At 47.8% G+C, this 19,289-nt stretch overlaps 1 protein-coding gene across 1 annotated transcript in view; it reads left to right on the forward strand.

The window, feature by feature from the left end:
- Positions 1–12,979: 12,979 nt before the first annotated feature.
- The window catches only part of COL7A1 (collagen type VII alpha 1 chain), a 58,267-nt gene continuing 51,957 nt past the window's right edge, over positions 12,980–19,289 (forward strand). Inside the window, exons 1-6 of the mRNA XM_027836907.1 lie at positions 12,980–13,060; positions 13,867–13,946; positions 14,681–14,861; positions 15,073–15,229; positions 17,186–17,279; positions 17,380–17,541. Of these exons, the coding sequence (XP_027692708.1) occupies positions 13,047–13,060; positions 13,867–13,946; positions 14,681–14,861; positions 15,073–15,229; positions 17,186–17,279; positions 17,380–17,541 (688 nt within the window). The 5' untranslated portion in view covers positions 12,980–13,046. The remainder of the gene's footprint in view (positions 13,061–13,866; positions 13,947–14,680; positions 14,862–15,072; positions 15,230–17,185; positions 17,280–17,379; positions 17,542–19,289) is intronic.

The following is a 19,289-nucleotide window of genomic DNA, read 5'->3' on the forward strand; positions in this document are numbered from 1 at the left end:
TTAAATTCATTATGTTTAAAATTGAGCTTATTATCTTTCCCCCTAAATCCTCTCATCTTCCAAACTCCCCTATTTATGTTGAAGGCAATACCATCCTTCCAGATTTGTAACCTTGACATTATCTTGGACTGTTAACTTTCCCTCATACCTCTTATCCAATCATTGATCAAATTTTGCCATTTCTTTCATTTACCACATCTAGCTATGGGAGGATTCTGGGAAGATTGTGGAGTACATCAAAAAACTTTCATCTCTCCACATTTCCTCCACACAGAAAGACAGAACATCACCTCAGAGGGAACACAGAATAGAATAGTGGAAATAAACAAAAGTCAGGGTAAAACAGTTTTTCTCCTAAGACAACTTGAGAAGGCCCTGGAAAGATGGCCTGAGTGAAGTACAAACACTTCCAGGCCAACTCTTCAGAATCAGCTAACAGCTAACAACAAGCCGTGGGGGCAGCTTGGGTTGGGTGGCAGGTTAGAAACTTTCATCTCTAGGACAGTGTCGGAGTCGGATGGCTGAGCAGAAAATTGAAGGACCTTCTACTGTTGGGGGATGGCAAGCACAGCTATGCTGGCCAGATGTGTCCCGGGCTGGGCTGCCAAGTGAGGGGGAGAAGGAGGAGGCACACACCTGGTGAGTGGAGTTGCAGAGGGGTGGGGCACCTGTTGGCTGGGGGCACTTGCTGCAGAGCAGAATCCCTGGTTTCAGTTCTAGGGCAGAGAGGAGGGCTCTAGTTTGCAGCCACTAGAGGCCGGGAGCAAGATCATTTGCAGAATTGTGTGGCTGGGGGCCCTAGCCATGGTTAAGAGTGCAGAGGAGAGCCCAAGGTTGAGCCTCGGGGCTAAACCTCAGAAAATAACATTAAGAAGGACCTGAAGCTTGGGGCATCATTCCCCATACCTCAGAACTAGAAGTTGAAATAAATAAAAATGAGTGTAAGCAAAGGAGTAAGCATAGATACTAGCTACTATGGGGATAGAGAAGATCTGGGTTCATATTCAGAGGAAGGTAGTGGAGCCACTCCTTTTTCTTTTTTTGTGAGGCAGTTGGGGTTAAGTGACTTGCCCAGGGTCAACACAGCTAGTATCAAGTGTCTGAGGCTGAATTTGATCTCAGGTCCTTCTGAATCCAGGGCTGGTGCTCTATCTACTGCGCCACCTCACTGCCTGAGCCAGCCCTTTTTCATTGAGAAATGTCAAATGGTCCCAAGTATAAAAAGAGTTCTTAGAAGAACTTAAAAAGGACTTTAAAAATCAAATAAGAGAGATTGAGGAAAAATTAGGGAAAAAAAAGCGCAATCCAAGAAAATTATGAAAAGAAAGTCAACCAGTTTGAAATGGAGAATAAAAAACTCAAGGAAGAAAATAATTCCTTGAAAACTAGAATTGGGTAAAGGGAAGCTTTATTCTAAGACATCAAGATATTCTAAGACATCAAGAAATAATAAAAGAAAATCAAAAGAATGAAAAAAATAGAATGTGAAACATATCATCAGAAAAACAATTGATCTGGAGAACAGATTGAGGAGAAATAATATAAAATAGACTATCTAAAAATTATGATAAAAAAGACTCTTGATACAATATTACAAGAAATTATCAAGGAAATTGCCCTGAAGTTCTAGAACAAGAGGGCAAAGCAGAAATAGAAAAAGAAATTCACCGATCACCACCTGAAAGAGATCCCAGGAGAAAAATGTTCAGGAATATCAGCCAAATTTCAAAGCTCCCAGGTTAAGAGAAAATACTGGAAGAAACAAGAAAAAAAACCAATTTAAATAACACAGAGTTACAATAAGGATTACACATGACCTAGCAGCTACTATGTTGAAGGACCATAGGTCTTGGAATACTGTATTTCATAGAGCAAAAGATCTGGGTCACGACCAAGAGTAACTTATCCAGCAAAGTTAAGTATAAGCCTGAATGGGGGAAAAAAAGGACATTTAACGAATCGAAGGACTTTCAGGTATTTGTGGCAAAAAAAAGTAGAACTTAAGGGAAAATTTGACATATAACATCCAAGAGAAATATAAGATAAACATTAAAGACCAATTATAAGGGACTCAATAAGGTTAAATTGCTTATTTATTATATATGAAAATATTATCAGTACTTTTATGACTGTCATCATTATTTGGGTAGTTTGAAAGAAAGGCTTGGGCTGAAATGAGTATGATGGGGATGATTCTAAAAAAAATAAAACTGTAGGGAGAGATAAAAAGGAGTAATTATCTCATACAAATGAGGCATAAAAGGAAAAACTGATACAGAAGACACTAGTAGGGGGGAGGGCTGGTAGTGCTAGAACCACATTCTCATCGAGAATGGGTTAAGGATGGAGCAACATATATATCTAGCAGGGTATAAAAGTCTTTAAATTCAGAATGAAATAAGAGGGCCTGGCACATAAATATTTGTTGGTGGATTGATTAATTTTATGTGTTTTTTTTGGGGGGGGGGAAGGAGGCAGTCAGGGTTAAGTGACTTGCCCAGGGTGACACAGCTAGTGAGTGTCTTAAGGCTAGATTTGAACTCAGGTCCTCTTGACTCCAGGGTGGGTGGTTATCCACTGTGCCACCTAGCTGCTCCAATTAATGATTTTAGACAGTTCTCCCTGTTAGGAAATTTTTCCTTGTAATGAGTCAAAATCTGACTCTCTGTAACTTCTACTTGTCTTGTTCCTTTATTCTGGGGCCAGAAAAAATCTCTTTCAGATTACACCTCTTCAAAAGTTTAAATGAAATGTTTTAAGTGCATACTGTTATGCCAGGTACTCTCCTCACTAAGCTGTTACTTCTTCAGGCTAAACACTCCCAGCCAGTTCCTGCAACAAGTCCTTCTATGATGTGTACTACTAGAGATGCCCATTGACTGTCCGTCTGCTTTACTTTTTGACCATCTTCTCGCCAGCTTCCTTGGCCTCTGCTTGCCACCTCTCTGGGACCTCCCTTGTGGTCTCCTCACTCTCCCTGAGGCTGTCCAAATCAAAATACCTTCCCTGGCCACCACTCCCCCTTTAGTGCCATCTCCCCTTATTACAAGATAAGCTCCTGGAAGTCGGGAACTGTCTTTGGGTTTGTATTTGTGTCCCTAGTGCTAATAAGCACAGTGTTTGAAGAGGCTTTGATTACAGGCTCAGTGGTGGAGTCAGATGAGGACTAGACTAGCTCTGTAGAGAGAACTGTATCACTGTGTCACCGAGTAATGAGAATTTTCTTTGTCTGCAACAGCTCATAAAGAATAAGCTTCCATACTGACAAAATCATACAGGGATTCTTAAAGTATAAATGCTGCACCTCAGGGCGGACTTAGTGGTGAACAGTGGGGAGGGAGAGTTGGGTGGCAGGGCGTTTTCTCCCAAAGTGGAAAGTTTCCCAAACTCTTTATCTGAGCCCTGCTGTTTGGTTTTAGGATCTGCCTTCCTACTAGTGGAGGGGGTGGGATCACACCAGAGCTCAGCAGGAGCCTTTCATCTCTTTAAGCTGGGCCCTGGATGTGGCTGGAACAGATGTTCCACCTCAGCACTGGGACTCGGGGTGGGGGTGGGGGGTGGGGAATGGCTGGTTGGGCTCGCCTGGAGGGATATTGAGCAGAGAATTGGGATGGAGGGCAGTCACAGATCTATTGGGGGGGCATGGGGGAAATGTCTCAGTAACATTAACTCCACGGGAGGGAGGGGATGTCCTTTGGGCTGGAACCAGGAGGAAGAACTCTTCCTTAAGGACAAACACAGAAGGAGGTGACTGTGGGACCCCTTGGCTCCTGGGCAGGGGAGGGCTACAGGAAGGTGGGGGTGGAGAATAGGGTCTGAGGTTTGTATGTTTACTTAAGAGCTCCGTAACACTGAATGAGGCCATGGTGTGGTGCAGATTGTTGCGTGAGATGTTGTCCAGGAATCGAAATGAGTTATATTCAGAATGAGTCTTAGCCTTTTGGCAAGAAGTGGCCACAGGCGTGGGCTGGGCATTGTCTTGATGCTCATTTATGGGTGTGGGGCCACAGGGAGTGAGCCCCTGCTCTGGGCAGCTTTGGTCTCTAGATTTGTACCCTTTGGACCCCAGACCTTGATATCCAAAGCCTTGAAGTCCCTGAGGCCTGGCTCCTCAAGCTGGTGGGCCTTCTGTCAGCTCTGCTCCTGAGCCCAGAGAGGAACCCAAGGGAAGCTCTTCCCACGTGCCTGGCCCTGGAAAGGGCCTCTACAATCTACATTGGGGTTGCTGAGGGTGAAGACGAGAGGGGACTGCAGAGGGGAATTGATTTCTCCGGAGGGTACAAAGATACTTTCCCCTCTCTCTCCTGCCTACTATCAGTCTCAGTCTCACCAGTTTGATTTGAATCCTATAGCCCCAAGTTGTGTTTTTCCACTTGGTTTCCAAGTATCATCTGGGCAAGGGGAATAAAAAAATGTCCATCTCCTGTGAGAGCAAATGAAGCTGAGTCACAGCAGCCAGAAACAGCCTGGTGAGCTCACCAGGGCCTGGGCAGGGCTGGGGTGCTGAGCCCCTCTCCCCTCAGGGTTCATGTCTGAACATCCTGCGTGTGGAAGGCATGTTAGGAGCTGTGCAGCCTGTCACGTCATCCCCCGAATTTGAAGCTGGGGCCCTTCATTGCATTAACTTTTAAATCCCTCTGGAACCAAGAAGCAGAGGCTGGAGTGGTAGAGGCTCCCTGTCCTTGCAAAGGAAGAAACATGGGCATAGGGTGGTGCTACCCTCTTAGCTAGCCCAGAGAGGCACTTTGGCTGATGCTTTCTCATGTAGGGCAGAGGCTTTTTACATCATTCATTGATAGACAGGAGGGAAGAGGATGCCCTTTGGGTTCCCTTTGAGGGTCTCATCTCCAATGCTTTCTCCTACTCCTTCCCTTGAAGCCTCCTAACCAGGATCCTCTCTCTCTCTCTCTCTCTCTCTCTTTTTTTTTTAAGGCAATTGGGGTTAAGTGACTTGCCCAGGGTCACACAGCTAGTAAGTGTCAAGTGTTTGGTCTGAGGCTGGATTTGAACTCAGGCCCTCCTGACTTCAGGGCCAGTGCTCTATCCATTGCACCACCTAGCTGCCCCATGATCCTCTCTTTTGCCTTTTCTTCTGTTTCTCCTGTTTCTCACTCATAGGTTCCTATCAGGTGTGTTCAGGTAGCCTGGTGTAGTGAAATGGGAACTGAATTTGGTGTCTGGAGACCTGGATTCAAATCTCAGCTTTGCTACATGAGACTGTGTGACCTTGGGCAAGTCAATTCTTCCTTTCAAGCCCAAAGTTTCCTCATCTGTCAAAATGAGAGCATTAGACTGAACCTCTTACATCTCTAAATCCTGGGATCATTGTGCTGTTGCTGGTTGACCTGAGCCTTATTCTGAGCACTTTCCCCTCTTGTCCCAAAACTTCTGAGCTTCAGTAAGGCCGATTCTCTATGCTTTCCTTCTCCTGGTGGGGCCCCTTTTCTTTGTTCCAGGGTAACCCCATGCTACCTGTCCGATGTATTCATATGCCAAATATTCATATGCCAAAATATTAATATTCTTCCTTCTCCAGAAAGCCTGCCTAGGTGCCCTTTCCAAGTATAGATGGTAGGCTTTCAGTCTGATAAATCCCCATTTTGAGATAGGGAGAAGAGTGGTTGACCTATCACACTGAGTGCCTTGTTTCTTTCTCTTGTGCAACCCCATTCTGGAATGGGGTTATAGCACCCCAAACTCATGGTTTGGGAGACAAAAAACCCTCAGACATCTTCCCCTGCCTTTGAGGGGCTTTTAGTATGGTTGGGAAGTCAACACACACACCCAGAACACAATAGATAATTGTGTTGGACCCACGGTTCTGAGTTGGGGGAGATTTACATGCTAAGTTAATTAGTGGCTTAGTCTTGGAAGACTTCCAGACAGAGAAGGGACCTCCATGGGGCCTTGGAAGATGCGTGGGAGTTAAATGTTCCAAAGGCAGAGCATCCCAAATGGAGACAATGGCACTAGGCAATAAGGCATCTTATTCCACTTTAGAATATCTTTAATTGTTAGGAGATTTTCCTTACAAATAGAAAGATGTCTCTTTGAAACTTCCCCCCACTGGACCTAGGTGTGCCCTTTGAAACCTATAACAAGACTAATTTGCATGCAAGGACACTGAGGAGACCTTCAGACCTGGAGTGGAATATCTTAAAGTCTCTAAAAGTTGAGCCATAGAATCCCAAGGCTGGAAGGAACCTCACAGTAGGTCTATCCTGATCCATCCTAGAAGCTGGTTAACTCCCTTTGCAACATCCCCCACCAGTGGTCTTTCAAACTCAGCTTGGACCTTCCAGTCATGAACTCACTACTTCCCAAGGTGGCCCCATTCTACTTTTGGACAACTGATGGTTAGGAAATAATTATTTACATAAATCTGCCTCTCTTAAGCTTGTCCTCATTGTTCTGTCCTTTCCTTTGACGCCAGGTAGAACAAGCCTAATGCCTCTTCCACATGACAGCCCCTAAGTCCTTGAAGACCACCATCATGTTTTCCTCATTACCTCCAGTTTTCTTTTCAGTCTACACACCCCGACTTCGTTCAGCTTTTACTCATGTGACGCTGCTTACACAGCCCTCCTCATCCCGGTGACTCTCCCAGCACACTACAGTTGTCAATGTCCCTGCCAAAATGTGGTTCTCAGCCCTGGACACAGTATTCCCGTGGCAGTCTGACCAGGGCAGAGAACAGCTGGACCATCATTGCTTCTGAACCTTGAAGTCTAAGAGCACATAAGAGTTTTTGGCTGCTACAGCACGAGGTTGACTCATAGATGAGTTTTTGCCCATTAACTCCATTCCCCAGGTCGTTTTCACATTAGCTGCCCTTTAGCCAGGTCTTTTTTTTTTTTTAAATAACTGTTGTTTTCAATTAAATTTATTTTCTCTCCCACTTCCTCCCCCCCATTAAAAAGAAAAAGAAAAAAACCCCTTGTAATAAATACGCATAGTGAAATAGAAGAGATTGACACATTGACTATATCTAAAAAAATATTAATCAGGTCTTTACCTAGTACTTGATTTTTTTCTGACCTAAAGTGTGATAACTTTAAAGCTTTCCCCCTAACTTTAGAATTATTTCTACTAAATTTAATTCAGTTTAAATTCACTCCATCATTTCAATTCATCAGTCTTTTTGGAGCCTGTATCTATGATCCAGCATATACTTATGAAATATGCTGGTATAGCTAGAACTATGTTTTAAACCAAATCAGTGATAACAACATTGAAAGGAATAGGGCCAAGAACTGAGTCCTGTGATATATTACTAGAGATCACCCTCCAGGTTGACTTGGTAAATTAATGAATCTCCTGGCTAATTAATTAACGAATATTTTGCCAGTTATGAATCTAACTTTACAATTTTTCAACCCACTTTTCTCCATTCTATGATAAAAGTACAGTGATGGTTTGTCTAATGTCTTCTTGAAATCCAAGTATCCTGTGTTTCTAACATTCCCCTCATTTAGTAATCTATTAATCCTGTCAAGAAAGGAGATAAAGTTAATCTGACATGATTTATTCTTGGCGAGCCTGTACTGGGTCCCAGTAATCACTGCTTTCTTTTGTAAGTGCAGAACAATCATCTGTCAAGTTCACCAGGGCAGTTAGAGATTGAATTGGAGCTGGATTCCTGCTTCACACACAGTAAACCTCTTTGAGTCAGGACGTTTACCTGTCTCCAGTCCTGTGGCACCTTTATGTTGCTTGTATTTGTAGTGCTATCCTTTGTGAGCCTTCCTTTTGTACCCAATGTAATGGCTCATCTCTCTAAGCCCAGGGTCCCGGGAGCAGAGTTCAAGATGGCCAGAGTGTGAGTAGCATGGTCTGGAAATGGCCAGGAGGTAACCCATGAGCGGATGGTCATTCAACTTTTGCTTAGAAACCTCCAGGGATGGGGAGTTCATTACCTCCAAAGGCAGCTTATTAGAAGTTTTTCCTTACAACAAGCAGAAATACACAAGGATGAAGAAGGTTCCTTGAGCCTTTCTCCTTCCTTCCCCTTCCTCACATCACCTTCCCCTCACATTGGTCCTGGGTTTGCTCTCTGGAGCTGAGAACAAGCCTCTTCCATATAGCAACCCTTCAAATATTTTAAACCATTGATCGTACTATATAAATGACAGCAATTACTATTACCATCTTCCATATTATGTCCCTTTTCAGAGAAAGTGCTCAAGGGGACTCAATCCAAGGATTACAGGCCCAGGAAACCTTGGTGTTGCTTCAGGGGTAATGCCTGTTTTAAAGTTTCCAAACCTCTGCTGGGTATGGGGTGTCCCTGGACTCTCTCGTCTTCCTCCAATGTTTTCACTTTTAGGCAGTGAGAGACTTGCAGAAACGCCTCTGAGGCTACTGGAAGAAGCTGCCTATTCCATCCCTATGACTCTCTAGAACATCTGCTCCTTGAACTTGGTGCCAGAGTGGGTTGGGGGGAGGGGAAGCACTTCCCTTCAGGCTCCATGGATGGCTTGGGCCACAGGGGGTGCCGGATGTCTCAGCCTCTGAGGTCAAGCTCCCAGGACCTCTGCAGAGCACAGTCCTGGGGCCACTGACCACCGAGACTTTGGGTTGGCATCAGAATGCTCAGAGTCAGGGCTGGGGAACGGCTGGCAACCAGGACTCCGGGTGGCTCAAGCATCTGTGGGGCTTGTTTGGAAGGTGGTATACAACTGGAGACCAGGGTGGAGCCTGAGGATATTTAGTTTGGAGAAGAGACGGCAATGTGGAAGACATGACTGTGGCCTTCAAGTATGTGAAGGGCTGTCATGTCAGTTTTCAGGTGTAGTTAGGAGAGGCAGATTTTAGCGCTATATGAAGAAAAGCTTCCCCATAATCAGAACTGACCTGCAGTGGAATGGGATGCCTTGGGAACCGGTCTTCTATTGGATGCTGAATGACCACTTGTCAGGAATACTGTAGAGGAGATTCCTGCCTGCTCAGCTTCCATTTGCTTTTGGGGTTCTGTGATTCTGTGGTGGAGCTCTGAACTTGGACCTAGCTCTGGCCCTCTTAGGCAGCCAGGAAACGGAGTATTTGTAGGGCCTTGGCATTCAGGTCCTTAATATGTCCTTATATGTGTCTATCCCCTTTCCTTTCCATATATTGCTTTGGCATTGCAAGAGAAAAGGAAGCTGGGGGAAGGGAAGGAGATGGTAGCCAATTCAACAGAAGCAGCTCTACTCCCACCTCCCCCCACCATCTGCCTGACATCATCTTCCTTACCCCACCCCCAGGCAGGAGGAGGAGGAAGTATGGATTGCTGCCCCCCCACTTCCTTGGGTCTGGACAGAATGGGTACTCCAACATCCCCCTTCTCAGACCGAGGAGATTTTGTGCCCCCATACTTGGCTCTGTACCACCCCCCCTACCCTTTTCCTGAAGTTATGTGTGGGTCTGGAAGGTGTGGGCTTGAGGCCCGGGCATAGGGAGGCACAGGGCAGGTGATGGCAGGCGGGGAGCAGCCATCTCCAGGTGCAGCCAGGCAGGTGCTGACTCGTCTCTGAGGGTTCCCTGGCAGCGAAGGTTCCAGTGGCTTCCCCAGCCCAACCTTTGTCCCCCAGAAACTGTGGGTTCTGGGGGAGCTGGGGCCAGCCCTTCAACATACTCCAACCCCCCAGCAGGCTTGGAGTGGGCCCTTTGCCAGATGGAAGCAGTTTCCCTTGGCATGAGCATCCCACCACTCCTTCCCCTAGTCTGGGAGGGGCAGTATTGTGTAGCGGAAAAAGTGTAGACATTTGGAGTCAGAAGACCTGGGTTTGAATCTGGCTTTGCTCCCTAGAACCTATGTAACCTGACTAGATGGAACCAGTAGGATTGGGCAAGTGATTCGATGCCTGAGACTAGCAGTGGAGGAGGCGTAGATTTGGGGGTTTCAAGCCTGGGTGACTGGGAGGTGGGGATGGATTTCCTGAAGTAGGAGTGTATAAGAAATAAGCTGATTCAATGATGAGGGCTGGTAGATCATCCAGGAGAGGCCCAGCAGGCAATTGGAGAAACCTTGACTGCAGCTTAGTGAGACATCAGAGCTGGAGAGAGATCTGAGTGTCTGGGGCCAGAGCTATAGATAGGAAAGGTGAGACAGACAATGGGGTGGAAAGAACCTGGAAGCTCTGAAACAGGAGACCTAGGCCCTAGGCCCAGCTCTGCCCTTAATAATAATAATCAACAACACACACATGGGTATAATTAGTCTACATATACACATGTACATTGTGCATATTATGTACATAATATACATTTAAAATATAATGCTTTCTAAGGTTTGCAAAATGTTTTACGTACATCCTCTTATTTGATCCTCATGACAGCTCTGTGAGCTAGTGCTATTATTTCCATTCTACAGACAAGGAAACTGAGGCACGGAGGATAAGTGATGAGCCCAAGGTCAAATAGCCAGTAAAAATCTGAAGTAGGATTTTGACCCAGGCTGCTGGCTGAATAATCTTGGGTAAGTGACTCTTCCTCTCCATCTCAGTTTTTTCCTTTACTGGCCCAGGAGAACTTGGTGTTGCTTCAGGGGTAATGCCTGTTTTAGATTGGATGACTTCTTATTTCCTGTCCCAGCTCTGATGTTATCTGGATTCTAATGTCCCTCCCGGCTCTGACAGTCTATGTGCTATGTTCCAAGGGCCTTTCAAGTTCTGATAACTATGAAATAAGGGGGAATAAGAAGAGGTGAAATTCTCAAAAGTCTCTTCTGCGTAGAGACATGAAGGATACAGATATATACCTATGGCTGACCTGGAGGTTGGGACTAACTTGATTTGAATCAGACCTTTTAAGGGTAGCCTGGGGCTCCCTGCACTGAAGTCCCTCCATATGCGCCACCACCCCCACATGGGCTGCTTCTGGGTAGATTCCTTTGTAGTGAGCTGTCCCTGTGGGTGGTCCATCCCCTTTACATCTGGGAAGGGTGATTCCCTCACAACCCCTCCCCCTCTTTATCCCCCTGCCTCCTCTAGTGGCACAGTTGGATGCCATCCTCTGCCTGGAAAGAACTGAGGGGACCAGGAAAGGGGGACTGGGACACACATGTATGATGTTATATGTAGGCATGTGTACACGCATGCATGTAGCTTTGTTCATACATTTCCCTCACGTGAGAAGCTGGCTCCTAAGAGCCCTGCCTTCCATGGGGGCCTGCATATCAGGGTCCCTCACCCACTTCTGCCATTGACTTCCCCCTTCCCTCCACTGTATCCATCTGAGGATGGGCAGACAGCCACAGGTCTGTCAAGGAAGGGTGGGTCTGCAGGATTGCCAGGTGTCCAGGGTGGTTTCTAGGCTCTCCCCCCAAACCCCATCAGTGCCAACTCCTAAGGTGAGTCAGAGGCTCTGTCTTGCTTACAGCCTCAGTCTTCACTGCTAGAGAATGGATGTAGGTTGTTTCTCACTAGACTGAAGCATCTAGGAATCTTCCCCCCTCCCTCTTCCCCAAAGGCTTAACCCCCCCTTCCTGTGTCTGAGAAGGGAAAAGGTTCCCTGCCCCAGGCCTTGTCTGCGGTTGTTTCTTTGTGACTAGGGGGAGGAGGGCACTGGATGTGAGTCACCGCCAGCTGTAGCTTCCCTCCCTCCTGAAACCATTCCACAAGATCCAACTGCCCTGCTGTCTTTGAGACCCCTACCCACTTCCCTGTCCATCTGCCAGTGTACAGTCACAGCCAAGATCCCCTTCCTATGCTCTTTGTAAGATCATAGGGTCAGAGCAAAAGGGACCTTAGAAGCCATCTTGTCCAGCCTCCTTATTTACAGAGGAGGTGTCTAGGCCCAGAGAAGTTAAGTAAATAGTAAGTGCAAAGCTGGGGTTTGAACTCAGGTCCTCAGAACCCAAATCTGTCACTCTCCACTGTGCCATGTTGGCACTGCATGAATTCCAACGATTTACTCTTCCTCATGCCCTGTCATAATAGTAACCATGGTAACAATAACACCTGACATTTCTATAAAATGAAATTCCCATTTATACAGATGGGAAAACTGACGATCAGGTCAAACAACCTAGCTTCACATAGCTAATGAGGATTAGAGCCAGGATTGAAATCCAGGTCTCCTGATCCCAAGCCACTTGATGAGCTGGATTGAAAAGGAGATAGAAGCAGGTCTAGTTTTCTCATTTAGTCAATTCATAGTCAGGGACCCTGAGGTCTGTTTCTAGGGGGCAAGGCATTGCCCAATCAGTGGGTCAGATATCAGGAAGGTTTCCCTTGTGTTGGAGGTGAGGGTGGGAATATGTAGGATCTCAGAGTGGCAAGAGGTCCCTGGGCTGGGGAAGGGGAAGGGGGTGAGAAGAAAATCAGGGAAGCTTCTTGGAGATGGTGGGATTTGAACTGGACTTGAAATGCTTGAACAGGACTTTAATATCTGTGAGCGGAGGGATCCTAGCATCTGGAAGAGACTAAATTTAGAGTCTATCTTAGGCTAACCCCCTCATTTTGCAGAGAAGGAAACTGCATTTCCATAGGTGAGATATACTACGCCTAAGAACACCCAGGTAGGAAATTGCGGAGGTAGAATTCGAAACCCGGTCCTCTGACATTCCCCCACCCCCAATCCAGGTCTGTCCATTCCACGGATGGAGTCTGGGGCAGGGCGAGTTTGGGGATCGGGGGGAGCACAGGTAGGGCGCAGCATTCCTGATCTTGATCTCTGACTTCGGAGTGGCAAATTTCTGACCCAGTTCGTGGGGGCGGGGCAGGGGGAGGGGGGGCGTGGTTGGGGGGGCGTGATGACTGCGATCTGGGGAGGGGAGCCTCAGGCCCCAGTTTTCAGGACTCTGACAGACCTCCTTCCCCTGCCCAGGCCGGCCCAGGGCGGGAAGGGGTGTGGAGAGGGGGACCCAGTTCCCTCCCCGGGCGGCGGCTAGGACGGGATTTGTCCGAGGGAAGGAGCAGGGCGGTGATGGGCGGGGGGCCGGCCTGCCTGGGTCCGCCCTGCTCCTCCCCGCCCCCGCCCCGCGGGTTCTCGGGGACTTTTCTCCGACGGAGAGAGGCGGCAGGGGCAGCCAGAGGACGGAGCTGGCCCTGCCGAGCCCTGGACAGATGGACAGCTCCAGGTAACAGCCCAGACCGGGTCGGGGGGCGGTGTGGAGCAGAGAGTGGAACTCAGTTTCCCCGTCTCTACTCCCCAGGCGGCCGCCCGGAATTTGACTGCAGTGTGTTCGGGCTGCTTACCCACCTCACTTCTGTTCCTCCCGAGACCTTCCCCCCCCCCCCCCCCCCCCCCATCCCTAGTGATTGTCCTGAGGAAGAACCTTCCAGGGAGAGAGAGACTCTTTCAGAGGAGGACCCTGAAAGATGTGCCCACGCATAGTCCTCACTGAGAAATCCTGGAGAGACCGTCCCCTCCTAGAAATCCCCCTCTTCCTCAGCCAGAGAGAAACCCCTGGAAGCCTACCTTCACCTCCTTATTGCTTCTTCTGCTCCTCCTGGCACCCCACGCCACCCAAGTACATCCCAGCTCTTCCTAACCCCCCCCCCCCGAAAACCCCCTTACTTTGCGGTCTAACATGGATGGGCAGACAGGGGTAGGGTCCACATCCTTCCTGCTTCTTCCCTATGATGCTAGCTCTCTGGAGCGTGAATCTCTCTCCCAAACCTTTTGCTAGGTATCTGAAGGGAGGGATGGTCTATACCACTACCTGTCCCCCCTCCTCTCCCACATCAGACACAAACCAGATGTGGCAGGGACAGGGGCTGCTGTGTAGAACATCAGAGTTGAAAGGGATCTTAGGGGCTATGTAGTTCAATCCCCTCGTTTCATAGAGGCAGAAAGTGGAGGCCAAGACAGGAAGTGTTTTTCTCCCGGTGAGGGTCTGTTAGAAAGCACCCTGATCCCTCCGGTCTGATGTTGCCTCCCCAGGATGAAGCCCTGGTTCCTGCTCACTGTCCTCGTAGGAGTCCTGTTGGTGCCAGTGAAAGGACAAGGGGAGAGAGGTCGAGGTATGGACAGACCTCAAGACCTTGTTCCTCAGACCTGAATCCCCAAGCCCCACTAATATCTAAATTCCTCTAAACCTTTCTTGAACTTGAGACTTCTCAAATTTTGCCTTCCCTACAGGCCTGGGAGGAGGTAAGGGATCCACTCCCAGACATACAGCTCCAGCTCAGTCCCAGCCCCAGCCCCAGCCGCAGCCCCAGGTCCCTGTTATTCTCTGTTCCATCTTCAGATCCTGATTTATATATATGCAGATGAATCCATGTCCTCTCTGGGAGAGACCTTAAGTGGGATGGAATTGGGACAGAGTGCTGGTACCCCGGGGAGGGGGTGTGGGGAGGATGACACCATTGAAGGAATACCTCCAAGTATCTCCCTAGCTAGGACCTGTGTCCCCTATGTTTTGTTCCTCTCCATGTCCTGTGCCTACTGTGATTCATGTCTTTGAAAGTTCTATGATCTATGTTCCTCCATGTGTCCATTAAGACCTATGACACATGTGTCCCCTGTGATCCATGGCTCCCACTAACCCAAATCCTCCATGTTCTGTGTTCCTGAATTCTGTGTGCCGAGTCCCCTTATGTTTCTCTGTGCTCCTCAATGTCCCATGTGCTCCACATCCTCTGTCCCCAGTCATCTTCCATATCCTACCTCTCCACATCCCACGTGTTCCTGAAGTCACTGTTCTCCCCCACTGATCGGTATCCTGAGTTCTATGACCTTATGTCCCTACCCCTAGTGACCTGCACCAACCTCTATGCTGCTGACATCGTCTTCCTGCTGGACGGATCCTCCTCCATTGGCCGAAACAACTTTCGAGAAGTCCGGGCCTTCATGGAGGGGCTGGTGCTTCCCTTCACTGAGGTCGTAGGGGCTTCTGGTGTCCGCTTCAGTGTGGTGCAGTACAGCGATGACCCACGGTGAGGGCTGGGCCACCTAGGACCCTCACAAATTCCCAGAAACTCCTAATGTTCCCCTGAGATCTCCTAGGATTCCTAAGACTCTTAGAAACTCCCAGAGACTCCTAGATAGATACCTTGAGACCCCAAATCCGTAACACATCTTCAGAGACTCATAGAAGCTTCCCTTCCTCCATGGACTCCTTCCTCCTCCTTTCCCTCTGCCCCCAAGGACTGAATTTGGCCTGGATACCTATGGTTCTGGTAATGAGGTGATCCAAGCAGTTCGGGAGCTCACCTACAAGGGAGGAAACACTCGAACTGGGGCTGGATTCCGACACGTTGCAGACCATATCTTTCTGCCTCAGCTCGCCCGGCCTGTCCCCAAGGTGAGCCCTACCCTCGTCCCCCAAATTTTTTCCTTCTAGTCTCTGTCCCATGTCTCTCTACCTCTTAGAGTTTCTCCCATTCTCCCAAACCTGACCTTTTCTTGGCCCCTGACCCATACTTCTTCCCCATACATTACAATCTTGTATTTGATGCCCATGGTCCCCCCCCGACCCCCACCCCAGCTCAGCCCTTTCCCTTCCCCTACCAAGGGAGTCTCATCTCCTGATATGGGTTGACCCTGCCTCTTGAACCTGGCTGGCACTATCCTGACAATCTGGCTTCTGACCTCATCACTTGAATGAAACTACTCTCTCTAAAAGTACCAACAATTCCTTAATTGACCAGTCTAATGGTCATTTTTCAAGCTTCATCCTCATTGGCCTTGCTGTAACATTTGGCACTTGGCCACCTTTTCCTCCTGAGCACTCTCTTCTTTCTGGGTCTTTGTGACACTGCTTTCTCTTGGTTTTCCTTCTACCTGGCAACTTCTCCCACTCTTCTACAAGATCATTATCCGTATCACGCCCCTACCTCTGGTCTATCCCAAGACTCTGTCCTGGGCCCTCTTGTCTCTCTGCACTCTCTCACTTGGAGACCTCATCAGCATCCATAGGATTAGTTATCATCTCTATGCAGATGATCTATCTATCTATCTATTTATCTATCTATCTATCTATCTATAGATAGGTCTATCTCTATAGAGAGATAGATATAGATCTATAGATTCCAGATCTCTATATCTAGCCTCAATCTCTTTCTTCAACTTCAGTTCCACATCACCAACTGCCAATTAGACATTTCCAACTAGGGATCTGAAACTCAGTGAATTCAAAACAGATCTTATCCCTTTCCCCTCAAACCTACTGCTTTTCTCAACTTCACTATTTCTGTCATCATTGTTCCAATTGAACTCAAGTTCAAGGCTTAGGGTCATCCTTGACCCCTTATTCTCTCTCACCCCACATATCTAATCAGTTGGAAGAGTTTTCAGTTCTGACCACACAGCATCCCTTCCAGAGGGCTGGGAGGAGAGGACATCTGAGTGATGTAGGGAGTCTGTGTCTGTTCTTTTCTCTCTATTCACACAGCCACTATCCTAATTCAGACCTTCATCTCTTCTCTCCTGGATTATTACAATAGACTTCTGATTGGTCTTCCTGCCTCCAATCCATCCTCCACACAGATGCCAAAGTAATTTTCCTAAATCACAAGCCTGACTATGTCATACTCCTCCTCAGTGAACTCCTGAGGCCCTCTTTTGTTTCTAGGATCCAATATAAACTTCCTTCTTTAGTATCTGAAATCCTTTACAATGTGGCCCCAACCTACCTTTCCAGCCTTTTTACATATCACTCCTCTCTGGTCATTCTCTAGTCTAGCTGAAGTGATTTTCTTGCATTCCTTATTCTCCACTCTCCACCTCTTGTCTCTGTGCCTGCCCTCCAGTCTGGGATGCCTTCAGCCTATCTCTTAGAACCCCTGTTTAAAACTCAGCTCAAGAGCCACCTTCTACATGAAGCCTTTCCTGACCCCTCTAAATACTAGTGCTGCCTTGCAAATGTTCTTGTATATGCTTTGTATATATTTTATATTCTCTTATCTGTGTATTGCCTTGGTAGAATGTAAGCTCTATGAGGGCAAGTACAGTTTCATTTTTGTCTTTGAATACTGAGTGCCTACCCCAGCGCCTGGCACACAGTAGGTGCTTAATAAATGCTCCTTGATTGGTTGATTGATTATTCTAGATCTTGACTGACCTTCAACCTCTGAATCTGGCCTGCTCTGTCTTCCAGTCCCTAACCCTGACTGACCCAACCCACCCTTGGCCTCATTAGCCTCTACATACTGACCCTGGAGGCCACAGCTATTTCTAGCCCTTCACCTTCTATCTTTGGCTACCTGTGAACCTGGCTGACTCCACCCCCAACCCTGATGCCAGCTGCCTCTGCTTCTAGGTCTGCATTCTCATCACTGATGGGAAGTCTCAGGACCAGGTGGAATCTGCAGCTCAGAGGCTGAAGGGACAGGGGGTGAAGGTGTTTGCAGTGGGTGAGTAGGGTCATAGGGGTTGTGGGAGCACTGGGGGAGGGATACAGGGCAGCTGAATTGAAATTCTCCCTCTGGATACCCTGTGCCCACCCCTGCCCAGGGATCAAGAATGCTGACCAGGGAGAACTTCGACGGGCAGCTTCGGAGCCACCAGATGTCTTCTTCTACTTTGTCAATGACTTTAGCATCCTCAGCACCCTGCTGCCCCTTGTGTCCCGTCGTGTCTGCACCACCACGGGAGGCACCCCCCAGATCCTGCCCCGTGAGTGCCCCTATCTGGGATCCCCCCATGCTCCAGGACCTCCCTGGTCTCCACTAAATTACCCAGGGGTCTTCTCCTTTCTACCACCAGGATTACCCTCTTTTCCCTGTCCCCAAACACCTTCCACACTTAACTCAAGTGGACAGAGCCTTGGTGTGAGAATCAGGAAGGGAGCTAGGCTTCACCACTTGTTCTTCAACTTGAACATCAACAAGTGTTATTATTCCATGCCTACTGCGAGCGGAGCACTGGGCTTGCTCAGTCTCAGGGCAGGTACAAAGTTCAGATTAGATGGAAGCTGGCAGTCTGGTAGGGGGATAATCCACAAACATTAAGAGCAACAGTATAGAATCCTACAGGAGCGTTACATCCCATGCTTGTGAATCCAGTCTTAAGGTTCCTCCACTTATAAAAGGAGAATGATGTTTACAGGACCCAACCCACAGGACTTGGAACTTGAATTTGTTCCTGAGGATCATAGAGTTTAATCTGGGAGGGACCTTTGAGGCCATCTAACCCTTTGGCAGATGAGGAAACAGCCCCAGAGAACGATGACTTGGCCAAAGTCACACAGAGCTATAGTTACGAACTCCAAACCCACCATTCTTTTCCATCAGACCATAGGGACCCTTTCCCCTTCTGGATGTGTTTCCTCATTTGTGTTGGACTAGCAGAGATTCTGTTACTCAGCTACACTTAGTTGACCCTGGAAAAATCACTTAACCTCTCGGGCCTTAGTTTTCTCATCTGTGAAATGAGAGGGTTGGATTAGGTGATCTCTAAGGTCCCTTCCAGCTCCAGATTGATGATTCTTAAATGAAAGTTAAGATTCAAGGACAGTTCTGTAGCGGAGTGGGTAGAGCGCTAGGCTTGAAGTCAAGAAGACTCATCTTCCTGAGTTCAAATCTGGCCTCAGACACTTATTATCTGTGTGACCCTGGACAAATCACTTCACCCTGTTTGCCTCAGTTTCCCCAACTGTAAAGTGAGTTGGAGAAGGAAATGGCAAAACACTCCAGTATCTTTGCCAAAAAAAAAAAATCCAGATGGGGTCACAGAGAGTTGGACACTACTGAAATGACTGAATGACAACAACAAGGATTTCAAGGGGCAAAGGGGGAAAAACGGGCATTCCAGGCATGGGAGGCAGCCTTAGTGAAGGCACATAGTAGGACACTACTGAGGGATGTGTACAAGGGGTAGTGAATAGTCCAGTCTTACTTGGATATAGTGCCTGGAGGCAAATAATAAGAGGTAAGACGAGAAGAGGAGAGTAGAATCAGCTTGTAGGTTTGAAATCCAAGTGGAGGAATTGGAACTTTCTTTAGGAGGCAATATGGAGCCGCTGAAGATTTCTGTGCAGAGAAGTGACATGATCAGATGTATGTGGCAGGAAGATTATTCAGGCAGCATATGAAAGATGGATTGGTGGCAGTGAATGCAGACAAAATGCTTCTGGGAAGAGAAATGGGTCGATCGTAGGAGGAGAGTGGCAGGGTAAAGGAGAAGTTGTTTCTAGGACTGGGGAGGCCTGAACATATTTGCAGACAAGGGAGAAGGGGGCGTTGCTGAAGATGAAGATACAGATAAAAGATGACAGCTGAATATGGATAACAAAGAGATGGAGGAGGCAGGAGGGAATGGGTTTGAGGGCACAGGGAGAGGGATTAGCTTTAGTGAGGAGCAGGGATACCGCTGGGTAGGAGGAGAGAGAGAAGATGATGCTTAGAAGCAGAGTTCTAGAGTTG

Source organism: Vombatus ursinus, unplaced genomic scaffold, assembly GCF_900497805.2.
Source record: "Vombatus ursinus unplaced genomic scaffold, bare-nosed wombat genome assembly UNPS02014820.1, whole genome shotgun sequence".
Classification (NCBI taxonomy): Eukaryota; Metazoa; Chordata; class Mammalia; order Diprotodontia; family Vombatidae; genus Vombatus; species Vombatus ursinus.